Below are 24,845 nucleotides of genomic sequence, written 5' to 3' on the forward strand. Positions count from 1 at the left end.
CTATATCTTAAACGTATAACTTAAAAATAACGCAAGCAATTCCACAGTTTTCTCTCTACGTAGGTAAAGTTTATTACGAACAGTTGTGTCAATGATTCTCAGTGGTTTCCTACTATGGTAACTGGGATGCATCTATACATAATTTCATGGTATTTACATCATTGTGTTGCTAAAAGTTCTATCAATTGACAGATTTGGCATCTTTGTCAATACAACCTGTGATTATAACCTGTTGAAATAAAAGTTTTAAAAATTAAAAAGGAACACTAGATATAATACGCACAAATAATAAAACAAAAAATGGATTATAAAATTAGAGCAACAGTTCGACAGTATGCCATACACAATGAACAAAACAATGAAAACTAACATTTCACAGACATCAAAAACTCTGCTTTCATGTGCAGGAGAAAAACCTGGGATACATTTTATCCCAAGCAGAATTTAACATTTGGGGTATTTTGAGAACATCTTTTTCTGTGGAAAGGTGACCATTCTCCAGGTAACTCAGGAGGGCCTGTGGAGTGTCGCTCCACAGAAGTTTAAAAAGATTCCTCAGAGGATTTTTGAAACCCCAAACTGCTACCCTTTCCCTGCCTTACATCACCACCCCAGTCTCGCTGATTTTGATTCCACTGGGGGAAAAAAACCTATGAGTACTTTTATTTAGCCCTTCTCCCCGCTTCCACACTTGTGTTCCTTTAAATGATATCAGCCCCCCCCCCCCGCCCCCCCAGCACTGAGAAAAATAATCACAGTGGTTTGGATGCCCGTGTAAATTGTAGCTGACAGAAAGGAGTTCCATCACCATAGAACCGTGGTGGCGAACCTTTGGCACTCCAGATGTTATGGACTACAATTCCCATCAGACCCTGGTAGGGGCTGATGGGAATTGTAGTCCATAACATCTGGAGTGCCAAAGGTTCGCCACCACTGCCATAGAAGGACCACCTTGCCTTGCCTCCCCCTTTCCCCCACCCAGAGTCATTTCAAAGAAATCCATACAAACAGACAGAAAAATTCACAACATTTAAAAATGGCACCTAACAATTTTGTTTTAACCGAGGATTTCTCTCGACTCATGGACATCAATGCCTGAAATGGGCCCACGACAAGGATGCTAAGTGAAAGCAGTCAGATCCCTCCTTCCATTCAGGCCGTCAGTTGTACAGGTGCCAGCAGCAGGAGAGGCCAAGAACGGTAGCCTGCAACCCCCCCCCCCCCGCCCCCAAGCTATGGGCACTGAGTCTTCTGAAAGTTGGCTGCCAGGAAACCCTTCCGCCTGCTTGCCCTTGTGGAACTCTGAACACGGAGACAACCTGCAAACTCTGTGCTTTCAAGGAACTTCCCCGACGGTGGCGGCTCAGTTTACTACGAAATGGGTCAGTTCAGTTTGGACAGGAGCAGATAAGAGAGGTTGCATCTGTAATGGCTGCAGTGCTCCAACATGGCTTCCAAACCAGATCAGTCCTTTCTGGAGCATCCACACGATGCCATCTTCCAACTGGCCCTTGGTTTCTTCCTGGTTTGCCCCGACCTTTCTGTAAAGACCAGACACGGAGTTAGCACATCAGCTGAAGGAGAAGTTATTCATCTTCAAGCCTTCCACTTACCTTGGCCCCATTTACTGCCACTGTCCTGTCAGACCTGCCAAATTCCCCTCTGTGCCGCCAGAGGCAATCCCCAGTTTTTACGGTGAGACAGCACCCATAGATTTTTTAAAAAGCCCTGCAGGTGCATGATGGGTGGGAGGAACCAAGCCACAAGGGGACAGAGGAAAGTGTGTTCGAAATGCATTTGAAGCGCCTTTGCTGATGAAATTCACATTTCTTAATAAAAAAAACAAACGAAAGAAATTAGTATCCCTATCAATTTGTGATCAAGATATTTCATAAAAACAGTATTCTTCCCTTTTTATTGCAGTGGGGAAAATGGTCTTTTTCCTTATTGGTGGGGGGGGGGGGAGTGGTCTTCATGTTTCTACCCTGAGCACTGCAAGAAGAACCAGATTCTGTGGCATCAATCACAGCCTCCACTATCTCTAAGAGTGCAATGTCAACACTAGCTTAAATACTAAGAAATACACACGTTGCACTCTGGCTGTATCCAGAGCGGGCTGTATCCAGAGCGGGCTGTATCCAGAGCGGGCAACTCATAATAGAGAGCCAATATACCCATTAGAAGCCTCAAAGAATTGTTGGAAGTGTGATTGAACACACTAACATACTGAGGAAGACGCACGAAAAATGTTCTCTACGGGCGAAACGTTTTTATGTAGAACCTACAGAATTGGAATATGGACTATATGAAACTGAAGCTTTGCCTCTGAAAAAAAGAATGTGTGTATTTCTTAGTATCAATCGCAGTCTGCCAACACAGCATTTAGTGCTGATGGGTGACCTGGAAAAAGGAGAATGGGCAGCCGGTGGGCATGGACAATTCTGGAGGTCTGCGGGCAGGCAGCTCCCGGGGAGGGGCTCAGGAGACCGCGCCTGTGTGTGGTGCAGAACTAATTCCACACCGATTCAATAGCTACTGAAATAATTAAACAATAGTTAAGTTTTTACCTCAAAACTGAATTGCCAAGGGAAAGGCAGCACCCTCCGGGTCTTCCTTTTTAAATCGGTATTTCTGCTGGCCCCTGGCTGCTCTGAGTAACTCCGGGTTCTTGTACAAGAAGTCGTGGAAGTCCGCACAGGAAATGTTGAAGTTCAGCTGCACCTGCAGCTCCGCTTTCACCACACTGTCGCTCAGCCTGTTTCTGTCCTTGCTCCACAGCTGTGCCATGAGGCTGTAGATTTTCTCGCAGAAGGTGTTGGACACGGGAATGGACAGCACAAAGGAGACCAGCTTCAACAGCTGGCTGTCTGCACGCTCAGGGATTTGCCTGAAAATTTTCACCCACCGTTGATCTATTTTCTGCTCCCTGGAGACGACCTCTTCTCGGAACTTTTGCAAAACGCAGTACTCATTGTACAACTGGTCAATGTCTATCTCAATGCGCAGGGCGGCCACCAGAGTCACCAAATCAGACCACTTGACCTCATTGTTAAGGGAGAGCACGGCCATCGGCTCGAACGGAGACGTTTTGAAACTGTAACAATCCTCCAGGTACGCGATGCACCGCGTCAACATGCCCTCGGCTTCCTCGGTGAATTTTTGGTTGTCCAAGGCACAGATGTTGCCCAAAATGATTTGGGCAGACCTGCCATAGAATTTGTCCTCTCTTCTTCTCTTGAGCTTACAGTGGAGGCCTTCCAGTACACCGTGCAATTCTGTGCTGCCAACGTGGTCGCATTCCAGTTTTTTCACAGCCTCGGAAAATATCCTCATCAGGTTGTGCACAAAGTGAACGTAGCAAAGAGGAAGAGACTCGTGCTCTTCCACGCTGAACGCTTCCCACACGATCTTCACGCTCTCTTCTTCGCCCTCGGACAAGAAGTACGCCCTCAGCACCGACCAGTTTTCCAGGACTCGGTCAATGGCAGGCAGAAGAGAAAGCCATCCCGTAGACACGTGCTGGAGCACATCTTTGTATTCCGTTTCCACAAACTCAAAAAACGACGTAAGGGATTCCGTCTTCTTGGGCGAGGACGAAAACTCGCTGTAAATCTTGAAAATCAGGGTTTCCACGTCGAAGCTCAACGCTCTCATCCCCTTTTTGAGGCAGTTGTGGATGACACGGCCCATACATCCCACCTGTATCAGCCCGTCATTAAGCTGCTTGAGGTCCTGGAACACTGCCCAGTGTTTCGCAAAATCCACAGAGGCGTTATCGAGCATGTAGGACGCCACTCGGCTCACGTTGAGGCCATTCTCCTGTAGAATAATGGCGATCCGCGTGGCGATCGAGTCGCTTGTCAATTCATTGTAAAAATCAAGCAAGCCGTGCTTGATGCCCTCCGTCACAGAAAAGTACCGCACAGTCACTGGGAAAAATTTCTTGTTTCTCTTGTTGTACGCATCAGATCCGACAGAAAAGTAAGGCGCGTTCTCTAAGTCCTTCAGCAAAAGCTCCCGTGATTTGGGGGCCAAAACGCTCTCGGCAATGCTGGTGGCTTTCGTCCGCCCACAAGACATTTTTCTTGCGACGACAGAGTCGGGTAAAATTTTTGAGAGTGTTTTATACGCACAGGCTTGGCTGGCGTAACTCAGATGGTGTACGATGCTGTGATATACCTGTCCTACTTCCGCAGCAGTCACCATATCTTCTTGGGAGAAGTTTGCTTTGTTAAAAAAGGTCAGAATTTCAGGCATTTCTTTGTGCTGTTTCTCTAATTCTTTGTGCTTGGAGCTCTCGGCATGGCTGGTCACTGCCCCTCTTCCCTCATATTTTATTGAGAATCCTTGATGACACAGAATGCATTCAGCTGTCATCATGTCCACTTTCTGAAGCCAGTCTTTGAATGGCTGTTCTCTGCACCATTCATCCTTAAAACAGCAATAATATTTTCTCTTCTTTACTGAGCTAGGAGTTGAATGCCCCTCGCCAGCTTCCGCGTTTGGTTTGTATTTCTGTTCCACGCTTGTCTCCTGTAAACAACAACAAAAACAGAAACCCAAATTGCCTCTCATTCTATATAAGTGAGAGCCCACAAAATCAGGTGGACATTTTTTCCTTCACACAACACTATTATTATTATTATTATTATTATTATTATTATTATTATTATTATTATTATTATTATTATTATTATTATTATTATTATTATTATTATTATTATTATGGTAGATTTTACAGCTGCCAGATCTTTAGCTGGTTGTTGGCCTTCATTACAATTCGAGCCTCACCCAGAGGCCTAGGAAGTTGTAATGTATCGACTTATTATTATTATTATTATTATTATTATTATTATTATTATTATTATTATTATTATTATTATTATTATCATTATCATTATTATCATTATTATTATTATTATTGATTTCACAGCTGCCAGATCTTTAGCTGGTTTATTATTATTATTATTATTATTATTATTATTATTATTATTATTATTATTATTATTATTATTATTATTATTATTATTATACACATAACAACACAGCACAAGTGTCTGGAATTCATCTCTGAATATCGAGTCCTTCCCAAGGACCTAGGGCCGTGGTGGCGAACCTATGGCACTCCAGATGTTCATGGACTACGATTCCCATCAGCCCCTGCCAGCACGGCCAATTGGGAATTGTAGTCCATGAACATCTACAGTGCCATAGGTTTGTCACCACTGACCTAGGATATTAGAGGTATTATTATTATTATTATTATTATTATTATTATTATTATTATTAAATACTTGAGGGATGCTGCAAGGTTGCATGTTTCACAGGACTCCTGGTCAGAGAAAATGGGTCTTCATAGCATGGGTAGAATTCATCACTTTGAGCTCCAAAGACTCACTAAGAAGTTCTGTGTGGCCTGAAACGCGGTGACACATTCAACAAGCTGATTGACACAATTTAGTTAGAGACCCAGACCACACAGTTCTCCCAATGGATGGGCAGCTTTTAGCATCTTTCTCTCCTCCTCCATTTGATCCTTACAACAACTCTGTGAAGTAGGCTATGAGTGGCTGGCTCAAGAAAATCCAATGAGCTTCCTTGGTGTGTTATTACAGCAGCCCCTTGTCAATTTACTCCAACAAAAGGAACTTGCATTGTGAATTTCATTCACTCCTTTCCCTTAAAGTGACACTGCTCATTCAGAATGAAACTGACAAAAGCGATACAATCAACCGGGCTGGTGTGGGTGCCCCTACCTCACGTTGCTAATGAGACAGAGAAAAAAAATACTAACATCCTTTTGAAAATATAGGGGGAGAAGATGGCTAAAGGGGAGGCTGGGTGACTACACGAGGGCGTGGATAAGGTCCAGGGGTTTGATGAGGCGGAGAAATAAAGACATTTCAACATGATGGCACGCTAAAGGGAAGCTGGCTTGGAAAAAAACCGCAGTGCTTGGAGAAACAACGGAGGAAAACTGAAGGAAAAGTGTTTCTGGAACCAAATGGAGGAAAAAACATGTGGCATTCAAGAGGTGGGGGGGGAAAGAAGCATTTGGCAGCAAGACACGCTGCAAACAATTTGTGCAAAAAAGGCCTCTAGTCTTGCTTTAGGATCAGAACTAGGAACCTCGTCTCCAGATAGTTCAGGTTCAATTCCATCAGCTTTCAACATGGCCACTGGCCATGCTGAAAGGGGCTGATGGGAATTGTAGTTCCTGAACATCTGGAGAGCCGCAGGTTCCCTACCCCTGATCTAGACTAAACTGGCAATTTCTACTTTCCTGCTGTAAGCTGCCTTTTCATGCCAGATTCCTCACAGTTCCCTATCCCCAAGGAGCAGCAGCTCTGTTCTGATTATGGGAAATTTAGTATGGATCTAGCCAGTGGTGGGATTCAAATAATTTTACAACTGGTTGTTTACAAGCACCATTTTAACAACCGGTTCTGCTGAAGTGGTGCGAACCTGCCAAATCCCACCACTGGATCTAGCCCACAGTCATCCACAGAACACCCTCCTCTTTACCCACAATCACTGGGAAAAAATAAATGTGCAACACAATCTTACACTACTGAGTGTTCTCTTAAATGTGCCAAGGATTGCAGTCATAAACCACTAGCGCACAACGGTGACAGTGTGTAAACCAAGAGGAAACAGATCTAATCTGAAGCAGTGTGATCGTAAACAGAATTATACCGTTCTAAGTCAATCCAAGTCAGTGAGCTTAGAACAATGTAACTCTGTTTTAGGAATGCAATAACTTTGCATTTTCGGGTGTCTCGATGTTTTGAGGCCACCTAATGGGATCCCACCCCAGCGAACTATCCAGAAAATTCTATTGAGCTCAGCTTCCCATCACAAATCCCATTTACGAGATTCAGTTCTCAGGGTCTCAATATGCTTTTGTTACTCTCTGTCTAATTTCTCCCTCTCCCTGGGTGCAAACAGAGCCACAGGAAAAGGCACCACTTCTACATAAATAATGAATCATAGAGTTGGAAGAGACCTGAAGGGCCATCAAGTGTAACCCCTTGCAATGCAGGACCACACATTAGAACATAAGAACATAAGAACAAGCCAGCTGGATCAGACCAGAGTCCATCTAGTCCAGCTCTCTGCTACTCGCAGTGGCCCACCAGGTGCCTTTGGGAGCTCACATGCAGGAGGTGAAAGCAATGGCTCCCGAGCACCTGGACTGTTAAGGCATTTGCAATCTCAGATCAAAGAGGATCAAGATTGGTAGCCATAGATCGACTTCTCCTCCATAAATCTGTCCAAGCCCCTTTTAAAGCTATCCAGGTTAGTGGCCATCACCACCTCCTGTGGCAGCATATTCCAAACACCAATCACACGTTGCGTGAAGAAGTGTTTCCTTTTATTAGTCCTAATTCTTCCCCCCAGCATTTTCAATGGATGCCCCCTGGTTCTAGTATTGTGAGAAAGAGAGAAAATTTTCTCTCTGTCAACATTTTCTACCCCATGCATAATTTTATAGACTTCAATCATATCCCCCTCAGACATCTTCTCTGCAAACTAAAGAGTCCCAAACGCTGCAGCCTCTCCTCATAAGGAAGGTGCTCCAGTCCCTCAATCATCCTCGTTGCCCTTCTCTGCACATTCAAAGCTCTCCAGTCAGATGGCCATCCAGCCTCTGTTAAAAACCTCCAAAGAAGGAGACTCCACCACACTCCAAGGTAGTGCTGACATTTTTCCTGATGTTTAGATGGAATCTCTTTTCCTTCACTTTGAACCCATTACTCCTGGTCCTAATCTCTGGAGCAGCAGAAAACAAGCTTGCTCGCTCACCAACATGACATCCCTTCAATGCTGCAATTTAACAGTGCTCTTACTCTCCTGATGAACTGGGATCAGCCAGACCATCACAATTTTTCTTAGGCTCTAAGATCCACCCCAAAAACGCGACTGTCAATTTTCACGGGACATGTAACCGACCACAAATACTGGCTACCACAATAGCTGCAAAGAAAACAGCAGGTGTATCGACTCCGTAACAGAGTGGTATACGATTGTCAAGAGCATAGGTGTCAAACTCGCGGCCCTCCAGATGTTATGGACTACAGTTCCCATCATCGGGGATGATGGGAACTGTAGTCCATAACATCTGGAGGGCCGCGAGTTTGACACCTGTGGTGAAGAGTATCTGCAGAAGTTTCCCAAATCTTTGTGTTCTTATGGCAAGGCGCAGAGCACAGCCTCTGCTGACAAATATCGTTCAGGTAATTAAGAATAACTTCTTGTTGCAATTGGGAAGGTATTCTGACACGAAGCACGCCTCTCCTGCACTTTCGAAGCGTGCCTCTTTCATAGGATGCGTCTCTAAATTTGTCGTTATGTCGGCAGATTTCTGATGCATAAAGGATTTGCGCTGAAGTATCTGAACGGTCTGGCATGCAACTGCGTGGGACGGGTCCCCACAGAATTCTGGGGAGCCAGATGGGACATGCCAATCAAAATGCTGACTTCCTGACATGCATCTGTTCACAATGCACCTTCTGGCTTGGATCTGACCTCGAACTTCCACAGGTGGACACAGTTCCATGGAGGAAGCATGCCCTCTCTTCCACTGTGACTCGCAACATGGGGCCCCTGGGGACCCTTGGAATACATCTGCCGGGTAGGGAGCAGGGATTAGAGCAGGGGCCTTCAAACTATGGCCCTCCAGATGTTCACAGACCACAATTCCCATGAGCCTTACCACTTGGCCATGCTGGCAGGGGCTGATGGGAATTGTAGTCCATGAACATCTGGAGGGCCGTAGTTTGAAGACCAATGGATTAGAGGTCTACTACAGGAGGGGCGAGATCCGCCCCTTTCCCTTGCAATTTTAGCCTTGACAGCAATGCAGGAAATGCTTCCTCCAGTGAAGGCGGCTCAAACTCACAAACAAACAACGAATCGCAGATCAATTCTTACCCCACCAGCGTTCACTGTTTGCTACCCAGGGCCAGCTGGGGGGGGTGGGAGTTTGGAGGGGGGTCTCTTTGGATCGCAGTGAGCCCCAATGCCTATTTCTTTTGTCCCACCCGCCCCTTCCAAACAGCTCCCAGCGGTGCACCCGGTTGCATCCTCCTGCGAGGACAGCCGAGCTGGGAACGAGCCACCCGCGAGCCTTTGGGCCGAGAGGATCCCCGCGCGCGGGTTCCCACGTGCACGTTACCGTCTCCTTCTCGCTGGTCGCCGCCTCCATCGCTGGCCCGCGGCCCCGCTTGCCCCGGTTCCCGGTTGCGCTTTTGCCGCGGGAAAGGACCGGGCCCCTTTGACGTCTCGACTGCCGAGAGAGAGGCATGCGAGAGGCCACCCGGTCCGCTCTAGGAATCCCCTTTCTTCCCATGCTCCCCAGATTCCGTGTATCATTTCCTACCAAAGAGACGAGAGCGCCACGGGGCTCCCTAGAGCGGTACGACCCGCTTTCCGGTCGGACCTTCCGCGCGTGCGCAGCCTGAGTTTTCCCGTGTTGTGCTCCCGTGGAGTTGGCCTTCAAACAGAGAGCTTTCCCCTGGCAGCCTGAAGTGGTATCACACTGGTATTGTGCGGGGGAGAGGGGGAGTTTGTGTAGACTGGCTGGAGGCACAAGGAAAGGCAGGATATGAATATTTTAATAAATAAAGAGTAAACTCACACAGGAGAATGACTTACTTGAAGGAAAGCAGGATGGGTGGGGTAAGGTGGGAGGACCCAACGTCAAGTCCTCACTCAGCCGTTTAGTGACATTGGCCTGTCACCAGTGGTGGATCCAAAAATTTTAGTAACAGGTTCCCTCGCCAGCCCCCCCCCCCCCTCAGCAAAGGGGGCAGAGGCGTACCTAGGCAAACCTGAGCCCTGGGCAAAACCTGAGTTGGATGCCCCCCCATCGGCAGCCACCCCACCATGACCCCCCAAATTTTTTTTGCACCAGGTCATTTCCAAATCATCATCACATTATAGAAAATGCCCCAACTCGCAAAACTGAACACAGCAATGGTGAACACACACAGGTTCTTTGATAGAGGCTGGTGAGATAAAAGGTACGAAAGGCTGAGAATCAATGAATTGCAGTACCTGAAAGGGATTAACCCAGTTCAGGGAGTTATCAGGGAGTTACATTATTAGTTCAAAGGCAGAATGCCTCTCGGGGAGGCGAGGGCGTGGAGATGGAAAAGCGGACCCAATTAGTAACCCCCTCTCGGCACACACAAATAATTAGTAACCCACTCTCGGGAACTGGTGAGAAACTGCTGGATCCCACCTCTGCCTGTCACCCTCAGCCTAACCTACTTCACAGGGCTGATGTGAATATAAAGTGCTACTTTTAACCCAAGCCTTTAATTAAGGGGTTGATCCTTTAACAGTATCTAAATATTCGACTCTTTAGCCCAGGAACCTGTTTTTTCTGTTTTTAAGATGCTCGGTGCTTTATTTTTAGTGGTTCACGAATTATTGACCTTATTTGGAGTATTGTGTCCAGTTCTTGTCACTGTATGTGAAAAAGAACATTGCAGAACTGGGAAAAGTACAGAAGAGGACAGTCGAGATTAGAAGGTTGGTGCACCTTCCCCGTGAAGAGAAGCTGAAGACTTTTCATTTTAGAAAAGAGATGATTAAGGGAGGACATCCTAAATTCGTAAAATCGTAAACAGGGTGGAGGGAGTTGGCAAAGAGAACTTTCTCTCTCCCTTTTTCCAAAATACTAGAACTCAGGGGCACCCAGTGAAGCTGATGAGCAATAAGTTCAGGATAGACAAAAGGAAATACTTGTTTACACAGTGACTAAAATGTGGAATTCACTGCCAGAGGTAGTGATGGCCTCAGGCACAGACAGCTTTAAAAGGGCATTAGATTCACAGAAGATAATTCCGTCAGCGGCCACTAGTCATGGTGACTGAGGAGAACCTCCATGTTCAGAGGCAGTCAACCTCGGAATCCCAGTGCCAGGAGGAAACACCAGAGGAAGCCCTCACAAAGCCTCTATACCCTGTTGTTCCCCCTGCAGAAAAACTGATTGGCCACAGTCCGAGAGGCTAGGTCAGGGGTCGGGAACCTTTTCCCCTCAAAGAGCCATTTGGCTCCCCTCCCAGCTCCCGCCCACTTGCTGTTTCGGCGCCCCACCGCCCGCTCACCCCGCCTGCAGGGCAGGTGTAGGCGGCCGGCTCGGCCTGGCGGCCCGAGGCGAGCGTCGCGCCCGCCCTGCTCCTTGCAGGGCGGGCAAAGAGGGTCCCGGCGGCTCGGCCTTGCCGGCCGCCGGGCAAGTGAAGCGCCCGCCCTGCAAGGAGCAGGGTGGGCGAAGAGGGTTCCGGCGGCTTGGCCTGGCCGGCCGCCGGGCGAGTGAAGCGCCCGCCCTGCAAGGAGCAGGGCAGGCGAAGAGGGTTCCGGTGGCTCGGCCTGGCCGGCCGCCGGGCGAGTGAAGCGCCCGCCCTGCTCCTTGCAGGGCGGGTGAAGAGGATCCTGCCGGCTCGGCCTGGCCGGCCGCCGGGCGAGTGAAGCTCCCGCCCTGCTCCTTGCAGGGCGGGTGAAGATGGGCCCCGCGGCTCGGCTCATGGAGCCACAGAACAGCGGCGGAAGAGCCGCATGCGGCTCGCGAGCCGCGGGTTCCTGACCCCTGGGCTAGGTGTACCACTGTCTGATCCAGAAGGGCTTTTGTTTTACAGTAGTAAAATGTTTTCATTACTAAGTCAGAGGTTCGTTGAAGAGGTAGCAGAGAAATGGTTGCAAGATGGGCGTGGGTCTCCTCCTTTCTCTGAAGTCCCGACATTGAACTGGTCAAAAGAACCACTCTCCTTCTCCGCAACACTTCACTCACGTCTCTGCATCTGTTGTTCTGAGCTCATTGGAGACGGGTGGGATAACACTGACACGAATGCTCAGATTATGACCAAAATTTCACCTGCAGTTCATATTTTAGGAAGTGTGAAAACAGCAAAGCGAGAATGCACATTAAACCGAAGTCCCCGCAAGGTGCAGTTGGCACTCACTCTGTTATGGATCAGAGTGATGCCAAACTCTAGTTGGATTGGCCATTTGTCTGGTCAGGGGGGAAATGATTGAACTACGGGCAAAGTCATTTTTTTCTAAACATAAGCTTTATTAAAACAGCAACAAGAGATACTTTGATCAACAGGTTTGGTACTTCTGCTAATTACAAAACAAACTGGTCAACTTCCCCTATGAAACATTTTTTTAAAAACCCTATAATGAATTACTCTTAACTTTTAAACAATATCAGGTAAGGTCTATATAGAAGTGAGCTCTCCATCCCTTTGCTTTTTATAGGGGAGCACAGGGTCAGCCTGCAGTTTCGATTTAAAAAAAAATTAGAAGAGAAATAAAGCTAAGTAACAGCAACTTCCAAAAATAAGAGAAAACAAAAGCAAATTCTGACAGGCCGATTCTCACCCCGCCCTCCCAACTTTAGAGATCACTGCAATTACAGCACGTGGCCAGTAGGAGGAGCGTTTGCTGCTGAGTCTGCCCATGACTGTGGCAAAGCTGTGGGGCAAGAGCCCTTCTTCCTTTATTGTCAAAGGACACGAGAATGAAATAAAAGAAAGGTCAGCTGGCACCTGCCCTTGGGCACTACTGGTTTCATGGATCACGGTCACTCAAAAGAAGTCAACTGGCACTGTTGTGATGGGTCAACCAACCAACTCAACAGTCCAGAAAAGACTGGAGTAGATTAATGGAAGACTGCCATGTATATGGCAGCTCACAGCAAAGAACGTAGTTTAGGTCATTAAAAACTATTCCCATTGCAGACTTAGACCCACTTCTGGAGGGGGAAAAAATTAAGCATGTAACAGTTTAATAAGTTCATCCTAATTCATCTGTTCCCTCAAGCTACTTGCCCTCCAAGGAGCAACCAGAATATCTTGAACATTCCATGACGTCATCAGGAACTCAGCCAATGGTGAAGGAGAGGAGAAAGCAGCCCAGTATTCTTGATGATGTATGTGTAAGCTTCCTCATATCTTACTGGCCACTGATTTCACTAATTATGTTGAAGGTGTTCAATTCACAAGGGATCCAGGATGGTTTTTCCCCCCTCGGAGTTCTTAGTCCTCCAGCAGCACTTATTGAGGGTTATATATGTGCACTCAGGATGTGCTGGTTTGTACGTACACTGAATTTTCCTCTGTAGAAGGCAGGATGCAAACCTGAAATAAGAAAATAACACATTTCTTCTTGACCACTTTCTTCTCATGAAGTTTTCAAAATCTATTTTAGGCAGAGTGAATTGTCTGTTTTAGGCACAATTATTATTAATATTGCACCTTTGATGTACATAGAATTCTACACAGCCATTTAAATGCATTTCAAAAAGAAGGCCTTGGCCCCATGAACTTGCAATATAAATGGAGACAGAAGGCAACGGAGGGTGGAAGGAAAAAGAACGATCAAAATAAATTGTCCAGAGAAGAAGACTGTCTGCCCCTACATGGCTGTTTTGATCAGCCCTGGCTTCCAAACCAGTGATTTTTTTTCCCTTCAGAGCATTTACGTGACACCTTCTTCCAGTTGTCCCCTTCCAAAATTTCCCCTTCGCTCCACCCTTTCAGAAACCTGATTTTCTACCATCTGTTGAGAAATATCACAATCAGATGAGCACATCATTTGGATGGGACCTGCAAGTTTTCGAAACTCCTACGCATTTGACTACCACCATCCTTTCGTAACCAGCATTTTCCCAGCCTCTTCCCTGGAGGGCTTTTTGCCAACTTAAACAAAGATAGTTGTATTGCTGTAGCAACTACTGATTTTAAGAAAAAAGCCCTCTGGTGGCAGAAGGGGTGGGGCATTAGGGGCTGTCGACAGAGGCGTAGCAAGGGAGAAATGTGCATGGTACACTGGTGCGTCCTCTGCCCCTGCCCCGGAAGGCCCCCACCATGCCCGCAGGGGGGCGCTTCCGGTGCGTCCACCCCCCCAGCCGCCCCCTTGGAGCTACGCCTCTGGCTGTTGGCAGAAGGAAACTCCTCTGTGGATGCTACTTTTGGGTTTCAAATGCGCCTGGATTTATAGCAAAGTGAACTCAGAGTACAGTGAATTCACAGCATGTTGGTTCTGCCAGAGACTACACAGAAGGTGTTTGAGCAACCACTGGTTTTTCTGTTTACATCTGGAAGTAGCTACTGTTTGTCCATCCTGACCATCCACGACTTCTTCCTAGAATGCAAAAGATGCAATCTCGCACCAACTTAATCCAGCACCCACCCATTCAACCCAGCCTGCATTCCAAGCAGATGTGTGGCTGGCAAGAGACCTAACTTATATTATATATGTGTGTATTATATATGTGTGTGTATGTATATGTATGTTTATATGTGTACATGTATATATATGTGTGTGTCTGTACACACATACACACACACATATATGCATGTGTTTGTATATATATATACACATACACATACCGCATATACTCGTGTATCAGTCGACCCGCATATAAGTTGAGGCACCTAATTTTACCACAAAAAACTGGGAAAACATATTGATCCATGTATAAGTCGAGGGTGGGAAATGCAGCAGCGACTGATACATTTCAAAAATAAAAATAGATACCAATAAAATCACATTAATTGAGGCATCAGTCGGTTAAATGTTTTTGAATATTTATTTAAAAGAAAAACAGTAAACTAGCTCTGTAAGCCCTGATTCTCCCTTTAAATCCACTCAGAAGGGGGGGGGGTGGATTTAAAGGGAGAATCTGGGGAAAATTTGAGGGTGCCTGTCAGGGGAGGAATGTTTATGTTAGCAAAAGGGTAGCCCCATCTACTATTAGTTCCCATTGAAAACAATGGGGGATGGGAGCACCCACTTTGGGGATCCGTAACTTTGGATCCTCTAAACCAAACATCACCAAACCTGGCTGGTATCAGCAAGAGGTTATCCTGATGATATCAGCCAGGTTTGGTGAAGTTTGGTTCAAGGGGTCCAAAGTTATGGACCCTCAAAATGTAGCCCCATCTACTATTAGTTCCCATTGGAAACAATGGGGGTTGGGGGCAAACTTCACCAAACCTGGCTGGTATCATCAGGAGTGTCACCTAATGATAGCCTGAAATTTTGGTGCCACTAGCCTAAAAACTGCGCCCCTTGGCGGCCGACAAAGTAAAAACCCTAAAATATTTTTTAAAACACACCTCACTCACATATAAGTTGAGGGAGGCTTTTTCAGCACAAAAAATGTGCTGAAAAAATCGACTTATATGCGAATATACACGGTACGTACGTACGTATATATGCTTTCTATTATATATGTATATGTGTGTATATATGTATGTGTACATAAATATGTGTGTATATATATACAAACACATCAATCAAAGGGTGGGAAAACATTTAAAAATATTAAATAAAATTGCCCACATGCAACGTTTTCTGAAGGAATAAAGTTAAAAGGCTACTCAGAGCCTGAAAGGACAGGCAGTTATAATTTCGTGGGGGAAAATCTCTTGGTACATCACACAGGGTGTTTTCCATGTTTCTAGCTTGAGGACTGATAGAAAAACTACATCAAACTACAGTGTGCCAGCTTTGGTTTTGCAGCGAATGAGCGAAACAGGAGGAGGGAGGCTGACAGCCAGTGAGTTTTGGCAGTTCTGGAGATTTAGGGGAGGTGCCTTCTACAGAGGAAGTCCCTTGAAAGAATGGGGTTCAGAGCAGGCAGGGCTCTGCAGAACTATACCCACCCTGCCTTAACCCTATTTGCATAATATTCTGTTTTTACCTTAAAGCTACGGCACCTGTGGAATGTCTTCATCCTCTGGCTCCTTTTTACATTTGTACGTCTGCTGGCCCCTTGCTACTCTAAGCAACTCTGGGTTCTTGTGTAGGAACTCGTGGAAGTCTGCACAGGAAATATTGAAATTCAGCTGCACCTGCAGCTCCGCTTTCACCACACTGTCGTTCAGTCCGTTTCTGTCCTTGCTCCACAGCTGTGCCATGAGGCTGTAGATTTTCTCGCAGAAGGCGTTGGACACAGGGATGGACAGCACAAAGGAGACCAGCTTCAGCAGCTGGCTGTCGGCACGCTCAGGGATTTGCTTGAACACTTTCACCCACCGCTGATCCACCTTCTGCTCTTTAGAGACGATCTCTTCTCTGAATTTCTGCAAAACGCAGTATTCATTGTACAACTGGTCGATGTCGATATCCAGACAGAGAGCCGTCACCAGCGTCACCAAATCAAACCATTTCACCTCCGTGTTCAACGACAGCACTGCCATCTGCTCAAAAATCGACGTCTCAAAATAATACCACTGCTCCAGGTAGGCAATGCACCGGGACAATGTCTTATCTGCCTCCTCTGCAAATTTTTTGTTCTCGGACACAGGGATGTTGCTCAGAATGACTTGGGACGATTTCCCGTAGAATTTGTCCTCTTTCCTTCGCTTGAGCTTGGAATGGAGACTTTCCAAGACGCTGTGCAGTTCTGTGCAAGTGACATGGTCACATTCCAGTTTTTTCACAGACTCGGAAAATATTCTCATCAGATTGTGCACAAAGTACACGTAACAAAGCGGGAGACATGCTGTCTCTTCGACGCTGAATGCTTCCCACACGATTCGGAGGCAGTCGTCTTCCCCCTGCGACAAGTAGTAGGCCCTCAACACTGTCCAGCTTTCTAGAATGCGGTCAACGGCGGGGAGAAGGCACAACCACCTCGTCGTTACGTGCTGAAGCACATCTTTGTATTCCGTTTCCACAAACTCATAAAAAGACATCAGAAAATCTATCTTTTTGGTCGCGGATGAAAACTCGCTGTATACTTTGAAGATGAAAGTCTCTACGTCGAAGCTCAACGCCCTCATTGCCTTTCTGAGGCAATTGTGGATCACATGGCCCATGCATCCCACTTGTATCAGTCCACCATTACGCTGTTTGAGGTCCTGGAACACGGACCAGTGTTTCCCGAAATCCACGGAGGCATTGTCAATCATGTAAGACGCCATCCGGTGCACGCTCAGACCGTTTTCCTGCAGAATAGTGGCGATCCGCGACGCAATGGAATCGCTCGTCAGTTCGCTGTAAAAATCAAGCAAGCCATGTTTAATTCCCTCTGTTACCGAAAAGTAACGCACGCTGAGGGGGAAAAATTTCCTGCTGCCTTTGTTGTAGGCATCCGACCCCACTGAAAAAAACGGCACTTCCTCCAAGTCCTTCAGCAACAGCTCTTGTGATTTGGGTGCCAAAACACTCTCTGTGATGCTGCCAGGTTTTGTCCACTCACAAGACATTTTTGTTGCGGCGACAGAATCAGGTAAAATCCTCGAGAGCGTCTTATACGCACAAGCTTGGCTTGCGTAGGTCAGCTGGTGCACGATGTTGTGATAAACTTGTCCTAATTCTGCCGCAGTCACCATGTCTTCCTGGTAGAAGTCATTCTCAATCGGGACCGGCGCTGGGATTTGCGGCATGTCTTTGTACTGTTTTTCCGACTCTTTGTGTTTTACGCTGTCCGCGTGGCTGGTCACCGCTCTGCGTCCCTCATATTTTATTGAGAATCCTTGATGGCACAGAATGCATTCGGCCGTCATCATGTCGATTTTCCGAAGCCAGTTCTTGAATGCGTTTTCTTTGCACCAGTCGTCCTTAAAATAGCAGTAATACTTTCTCTTCTTTGCAGAGCCGGGAGTTGAATGCCCCTCGCCAGCATCCATGTTTCCCTGATGTTGATGTTCAGTGTGTATTTCTGAGCCAAGTTTTCCTCCTGTAAACAACAACACAAATTCCCGATCATTCTATAATCGACACACACACATTCTATTTGACCACATAATAAACTGTTTGTGTGTATTTTTCTACAACCAATGGGTGAAGGATGGTTGCAGGGCTTCACGTTTCACAGCACTCCTCCTCAAAGAAAATGAATCTTCAGAGCATGGGCAAAATCCACCTTTCTGAACTCTGAATTCTCTAAGACCTTTACAAACTGGTCGGTACATTTATTTAGTTAGATATCTATACCCCAATGGAGACCCAAAGCACTTTACAACACCCTATGAAGTAGGTTAGGCTGAGAGAGTATGACAGGCTCAAAATCATCCACTGAGTTTCCACAGCAAGGTGGGGATTCAAACCTGGATCCCCTGACCCCAGTCCAACAGAAGCAAGCATCCTGTCTTTACAGCTTAACACACACACACACACTTACTTCTGCACTGAGAACAATGCACAATCCAATCCTATACCACTGTGCCTAGCACTGCAAGTTGCAACTGAAAGGCATGAATCTGTGAACTTGGCAGAATAAACGGATTCAGTCTGCATAATGCAATCCTAGACACAGTTATGCCCGTCTCAGTCCTTTGAAGTCAACGGGCATAGAATGGCACAACTCTGCTTCGGATTGCCCTGTGAATTCTCACACTCTTTTGTTTTGGATTCTCTGATGGACTACTTTTGTGAGTCCACCCTTTTCCCACACCACCCACAAATGTGTTTTGCTCACTCCAACGCACACTGAATAGGAAGTGAGGTGTACAGAACTCAATGTCGCGCCACTAATCCCTTTCCCAAAATTCAGTTCTTACCATGCAGACATGACTTTCCTACTGTCTTTCCTCTCCAGTTTCCCTCTCTGTTTGGCTGCAGATGCATAGATACATTCAAAAATGGACTGCTTCTACAGAACGAATGCTGCAATTCAATAAGGCTCTCACTGCCTTGATGCAGAGCATTGGCTGAGCTAGGACGAGCCCAAACCTTGACAAACTTTCTTGAAATTTAGCTGCCAGAGTCATCTACAACAAATACAGACCTATGAGACTCCTTGGTAGGTGTCTGGAGAAATGGCACACAGATTTTCTAGAAAATAGTATCGACACATAAAATGACTTTTTAGCCCACAGCATGGATGTGAAGCACTCATCTCATGTAGCCTCACAACTGTGATATTAGAAACCCTGTGAGATAATAACACCACAGGGGCATCCATGCTAGCCATTAGCACTAACAGCCAAGTAAGCATAATAAGGCCAGTTTCAACTTAAAGACCATATTATTCCTGCATAATCTTTTCTGAGTGACAGCTCACTTCGTCAGGTGCTTAAACGGTGGGCACTCCAATGACCCTGATGAAGTGTGATCTAACTCACAAAAGTCCATTTGGTTAGTCTTCAAGGCGGGGTCCCCAACATGGTACCCACAGATGGGGATGGAAACTGGGTGAGGATTTTTGAATTTGTAACGCTTACTGCAAAATGCAAACAGTGGCTTTCTACCCAAACAGTGGAGTGACATTGTAAACACACACTAGGGCTTGATTCCAACAAAAAGTGATTGAGCTGGCTAAAGTGCTTATTAAAGTCATGTGTTCTTACCAGTTTTAACGCACATTAGTAAGTCTCATAAATCCTTGTGCTCTCAGTGCAAGGTGTAAATCACACCTGTGCTGACAAGTATCAGCCAAACAATTATGAATGACTTCCTGCCACAACTGGGAAAGTCTTACATGAAGCACACCCAGTGGTGGGATCCAAAAATTTCAGTAACAGGTTCCCATGGTGGTGGGATTCAAACTGTGGCGTAGCGCCAATGGGGCTGGGTGGGGCACGACGGGGTGGTGGTGGCCGGGCATTCTGGGGGCGGGGCATTCCTCAGTGGGGCTGTGGCAAGGACGCAGCCGTTGCGCCAGTCCTTGGGCGGGAAACGAATGCACACAGGCGCAGGCTGCCACGCACGCCGGTGCACCTCCTGCTAGACTGCTTCAAGTTCTGCGCGCGACTGCTGAGAGGAGGGGCGTAACTAAGGCAAAAATCACGTGGCAAAATCACCAATTAGTAACCCCCTCTCGGCACACACAAATAATTAGTAACCTACTCTCGGGAACCTGTGAGAACCTGCTGGATCCCACCTCTGAGCACGCCTCTCCCAAGTGTGCCGCAGTGTACCTCTTTCATAAGCGAGCTCCCTAATTTTGTCATTCCACTGACAGAGGTGCATGTGGGGATCTGCATGTCTAGCATGCCACTGCGGTGCTACAGTTTGGATCAGGCCCTCACCGAATTCTGGGAAGCCAGATGTCGGGTGGCAATGAAAACGCTCTCATTTGGACTAGAAATTTCACAAATGGCAAAATAGGCACTTTGTACCTACAGTTTCCGAGGATGCACCAACTGCTCCCAAAAGGCCTCTGGTCCTGAAGCCCCCCCCCCCCCCCTAGTAACTGAAGGAGGCGATCAGAGGCGTGCCATGGGAGGGGATGTCCAGCAAACCCTCCCCCCTTCCAACCCTTAAAAAGCTTTAGCCTCTCAGGAACATTTTAATTCAACAGATACAAACTTTTTGCTCTTATCTCTGCTGGAGATCCACCCCCACCCCCCGGGACAGTAGCGGGGTTTCAATCCAGGGTTGCAATCTACAGGGGTTCATTTTGCACCCTGCAGACTCTGCAGCCCACCTCCTTTCCAACGCCATTCCCTCCTCCCAAGATGCCTGTCTGAGCTTCCCCAGGACCCAGCACGGCTGTTACCTCTTCTGCACTTTCTCCCGCGGGCTGGTAGGGATCTCTGGGCAAAAAAAACTCGCTCTCCGCCCCCCTGTTTTCAGCAAAGCTCCGGCTCCACTTTCGGGGCGGGAAAATGCCGACCCTCCTCGACGCTCCAATCGCCTGGAAGACGGGGGAGAGAAAAGGGGGAAAAGAGAGAACCTCTCCGGGCCGCTCTAGGAACCTCCTGCTTTCCCAGGTGCTTTCGTTTCCGGTGTCACTTCCTCCCAAGAGACCAAAGCGCCACGAGCATGCTTGTAAAGAAAGGTTCCACCTACTTCCGGTCAGACCTTTGGCGGACGCGGAGGGTGACTTGGGTTTTACCGGATGATTAACACCAGATCAGGGAAACACACTCCCCTTGTTCCCAGGGAACCATTCTGACACCCCCTCCCCTGTTAATATCATGGCACTGAAGGAAAAATCTGTGCTAGTAACCGGAAATTTTGGGAAACTACAGGTGGGCACAGAACCAAGGAAAAGGGGGAAGGTCTTGGTTCTGTGCCCACCTGTAGTTTCCCAAAATTTCCGGTTACTAGCACAGATTTTTCCTGTAGAGACCTTCCCCCTTTTCCTTGGTTCTGTGCCCACCTTTCTTTTAGAAGTGTTTTCACAATAGTAAACTCCTACAGTGATGTAATCTTTATGTGTTTTTTATTATTATTTATAGGAGAGGCAGTTCTTCTATAGCTAAGCCTCAAAGAACCTTAAGGATTTTTGGCAGCCTTTTTGGAAAAGGTTTTTTTGTTGTTGAAAATTACAAGTAGGTTTCATTCCATTCACTTTGTGATATGATTATATTGTTTCTGAAAAGTGTTTTGACAATGATTGTTTATTAATATTACACAGGATAATGGGCTGTTGTGAAGGTATCACGAAGTCATCCAACAACTGGGGAATGACAGCCAATGTGGATATGGATATTGTTTAAGGTTAATTTGTTGTTGTGAGCTCTTTGTAGAGGGGCTATTTAGTTTATATTTCTTAAGAACATAAGAACAAGCCAGCTGGATCAGACCAGAGTCCATCTAGTCCAGCTCTCTGCTACTCACAGTGGCCCACCAGGTGCCATTGGGAGCTCACATGCAGGATGTGAAAGCAATGGCCTTCTGCGGCTGTTGCTCCCGAGCACCTGGACTGTTAAGGCATTTGCAATCTCAGATCAAAGAGGATCAAGATTGGTAGCCATAAACCAACTTCTCCTCCATAAATCTGTCCAAGCCCCTTTTAAAGCTATCCAGGTTAGTGGCCATCACCACCTCCTGTGGCAGCATATTCCAAACACCAACCACACGTTGCGTGAAGAAGTGTTTCCTTTATTAGTCCTAATTCTTCCCCCCAGCATTTTCAATGCATGCCCCCTGGTTCTAGTATTGTGAGAAAGAGAGGAAAAATTCTCTCTGTCAACATTTTCTACCCCATGCATAATTTTATAGACTTCAATCATATCCCCCCTCAGATGTCTCCTCTCCAAACTAAAGAGTCCCAAATGCTGCAGCCTCTCCTCATAAGGAAGGTGCTCCAGTCCCTCAATCGTCCTCATTGCCCTTCTCTGCACTTTTTCTATCTCTTCCTGCAAATTATCACACAGTAATAAGCCTGTGTAGATATTGTTTGTATTACACAGTATAAAGGCTTATTTATAATTGTTTATGTATATTGAATATTAGAGACATTGGTACATTAATACCATTAGCTTGTTTGGATTGTTAACCTTCAGGTTGGGCCTAGCGATGTCCCAGAATTGTAGCAGATCTCCAGAGCACAGAGATCAGTTTCTCTGGAGAAAAAGTATTTATTCATTTCTAGTCCACCTTTCTCGTGGATTACATGTAGTGTTAATACAGTCAACAATATGTAGCATGCAAGAATGCACGAGGATTGTAGAAGTCGGAAACAAACTAGAGAGAACTGAAGCACAGTACTATATACTCAAATGACACATTTTGTGGAGCAAAAATTTAACAAGATACTATGTATAGTAAGCAGCTGTACTACCTGTGCAGGAAAGCCCTTTTGAAGAGTTCAGTTTTGTATAGTTTTGCAGAAAGCCAGGAGAGTAGGAAGCTTTCCTGCCCATCTTGGGCGGATCATTCCTTAAAGTGAGAACTACAATGGAGAATGCTTATGTATGGGTAGCTGTTGATTGTGCCTGTTCGTAGGTTGGCACCTGTAAAAGGCCATCTCAGATCATGGAGTTGCCAGCTTGGAGTTGGGAAGTACTCAGAGATTTTGGTGGTGCAGCCTGAGGAGAGCAGAGTTTGGGGAGAGGCGGGACTTCGGTGGTGTATAATGCCATAGAGTCCGCCTTCCAAAGTGGCAATTTTCTCCACCAGGGGTCTGCAACCTGCGGCTCTCCAGATGTCCCTCTATGACAGTGGTGGCGAACCTTTGGCACTCCAGATGTTATGGACCACAATTCCCATCAGCCCCTTCCAGCATGGCCAATTGGCCATGCTGGAAGGGGCTGATGGGAATTGTAGTCCATAATGTCTGGAGTGCCAAAGGTTCGCCACCACGGCTCTATGGCATTATACACTGTTGTGGTCTAACGTGAAGTTAGAGATCAGCTGATGCTCTAGAAAGTCTAGAAATGCTGACGTCATGTTCAGATTTTTTTGCCTGGTTTTAATGTGGGTGTCTAGCCTGACATTATTCCCACCTCTTGCCTTATGCTCAAAAGAACTGATGTCATCATGAAGTTGGTAGCTTTTTAAAAGTTTTCTTTAAAGTTTCTGGAATCAGGAGGTTATCACAATGTATGTGAGAAAATAAAAGATTTTCAATAATTGGCATGCTTGCCTCTGGGCAGGTACAGAGTGTCTTTCCAAATTATTAATAATGCTTGCACTTAGAGAGTCAGTGCTTGAAGGGCAAAGGGCCCAATGTTAATACCCTCTTCCTTGCTAGGCAAGGTGGCTCTGTTTTTCCTTTTTTTACACAAGGAGTTAAACTGAGAGAGCTCAGCTTGCTAGAGAGGCCCGGCTGGAGGGCTGAGTTGGATGGACCGCCTTGTCTTTTCTCTCCCCCATGGCTGGGTGGAAAGAAGCCGCCTGTAAGGTAGTTTGAACGGGGGCGTTGCATATTTCCAGGGGCGACAGCCACGTCCGTGATTGGGAGAGGTGAGTCAAAAAAGGGATTTGGGGAAGGAAAAGCCAGGAGTCTGCTTTACTTTGAGTTACTGCACTGTCTAGGCTAGCATTGTCTTCTCTGATGGGCAGCCATTCTTCAGGTTTTGTCGCAGGCAAAAGGCTTTTCCCGGCACTTGAGACCCTTTAACTGGAAAATACCTGGAGCTGATCCTAGGACTCCCCAGTCTGCCTGTCTCAGTATTGTCTGCAACCTGCGGCTCTCCAGATGTTCGTGGACTACAATTCCCATCAGCCCCTGCCAGCATGGCCAATTGTAGTCCATGAACATCTGGAGAACCGCAGGTTGCAGTTCTCTCCCCCCCCCACCCCACCCCCCAATGTGCCTTTTCCTGATATGTTAATTGGAGGTACATGGGACTGTTCTGGAGATGTTCTGCATGCAAAATATACGCTCTGCCACTGAACCACATAAAAAGCCAGCTCATATTAATTTAGCTCAGTGTTGCCTCCTCTGACTGGCAGCATCTCTGAAGAAGTATGCGCGCACATGAAAAAAGCATGTATGCTCACGAAAACTTTTAACGAGTAAAACTTTGTTGGTCTTAAAGTAAAACTTTGTAAAGTAAAGAGTAAAACTTTGTTGGTCGGACTGTTTTTTCCTCTGGTTTCTTAGATGCAACCACCCTTTTGGTTGATGAATCAAGAAACAAAAAACATTAACACTTTCAATTTCTTGCTAGACAACCTGGCACTTTAACCTTCATCAGTAGCCATTTCAGGTCTACACCATTTTCTGCCAATAACATTGTGCCATCTCTGTATTTCAAATTGTTAATATTCTTTCCATCAGCTGGATCTGGTGGGTTTTCCGGGCTGTGTGGCCGTGGTATGGGGGATCTTGTTCCTAACATTTTGCCTGCATCTGTGGCTGGCATCTTCAGAGGTGTATCACAGAGGGAAGTCTGTTACACACTGTGTCTGTTACACACTGTTAGGACATGGTGTGTAACAGACTTCCCTCTGTGATACACCTCTGAGGATGCCAGTCACAGATGCAGGTGAAACGTTAGGAACAAGATCCACCAGATCACGGTCACACAGCCCGGAAAACCCACCAGAACCAGTTGAATCCGGCCGTGAAAACCTTCAACAATACATTCCTTCCATCAGTTTTCCCTTCGCCTTCATCTGAATGTAATCCAGTTTTCCTCTTGATATGTTCTCCATACCGATTGAAGAGATAGATAAAGTACATTTTAGTAACAGGTTCCCAT

At 46.5% G+C, this 24,845-nt stretch overlaps 4 protein-coding genes across 4 annotated transcripts in view; 2 read left to right on the forward strand and 2 right to left on the reverse strand.

Annotated features, from left to right (window-relative positions):
• The window catches only part of LOC125428885 (zinc finger protein 271-like), a 1,035,007-nt gene that overhangs the window by 414,164 nt on the left and 595,998 nt on the right, over positions 1-24,845 (forward strand). The window lies entirely within an intron of this gene.
• LOC125428627 lies at positions 952-9,368 on the reverse strand. Its single transcript, XM_048489067.1, has 3 exons — positions 9,179-9,368; positions 2,568-4,533; positions 952-1,541 (listed from the first exon to the last, which is right to left on the reverse strand). The coding sequence occupies exons 1-2, from the start codon at positions 9,350-9,352 to the stop codon at positions 2,569-2,571; spliced, it is 2,139 nt and encodes a 712-aa protein (XP_048345024.1). The 5' UTR covers positions 9,353-9,368; the 3' UTR covers positions 952-1,541; position 2,568.
• On the reverse strand, positions 12,059-20,645 carry LOC125428658. Its single transcript, XM_048489144.1, has 3 exons — positions 20,465-20,645; positions 15,719-17,701; positions 12,059-13,148 (listed from the first exon to the last, which is right to left on the reverse strand). Exon 2 carries the CDS (start codon positions 17,649-17,651, stop codon positions 15,726-15,728), a length of 1,926 nt encoding a protein of 641 aa, XP_048345101.1. The 5' UTR covers positions 17,652-17,701; positions 20,465-20,645; the 3' UTR covers positions 12,059-13,148; positions 15,719-15,725.
• Positions 23,463-24,845, forward strand: part of LOC125428636 (zinc finger protein 883-like) — a 29,695-nt gene continuing 28,312 nt past the window's right edge. Inside the window, exon 1 of the mRNA XM_048489093.1 lies at positions 23,463-23,601. The gene's annotated coding sequence lies outside the window, so the exon portion shown is untranslated. The remainder of the gene's footprint in view (positions 23,602-24,845) is intronic.

Source organism: Sphaerodactylus townsendi, linkage group LG03 (assembly GCF_021028975.2).
Source record: "Sphaerodactylus townsendi isolate TG3544 linkage group LG03, MPM_Stown_v2.3, whole genome shotgun sequence".
Lineage (NCBI taxonomy): Eukaryota > Metazoa > Chordata > Lepidosauria > Squamata > Sphaerodactylidae > Sphaerodactylus > Sphaerodactylus townsendi.

Coding starts and splice junctions, on each gene's coding strand:
- LOC125428658 (XM_048489144.1), bottom strand. CDS start 17,651: ATGGATGCTGGCGAGGGGCATTCAACTCCCGGCTCTGCAAAGAAGAGA.
- LOC125428627 (XM_048489067.1), bottom strand. CDS start 9,352: ATGGGAAGAAAGGGGATTCCTAGAGCGGACCGGGTGGCCTCTCGCATG. Junction 4,534..9,178: donor CGACCAGCGAGAAGGAGACG/GTAACGTGCACG, acceptor TGTTGTTTACAG/GAGACAAGCGTGGAACAGAA.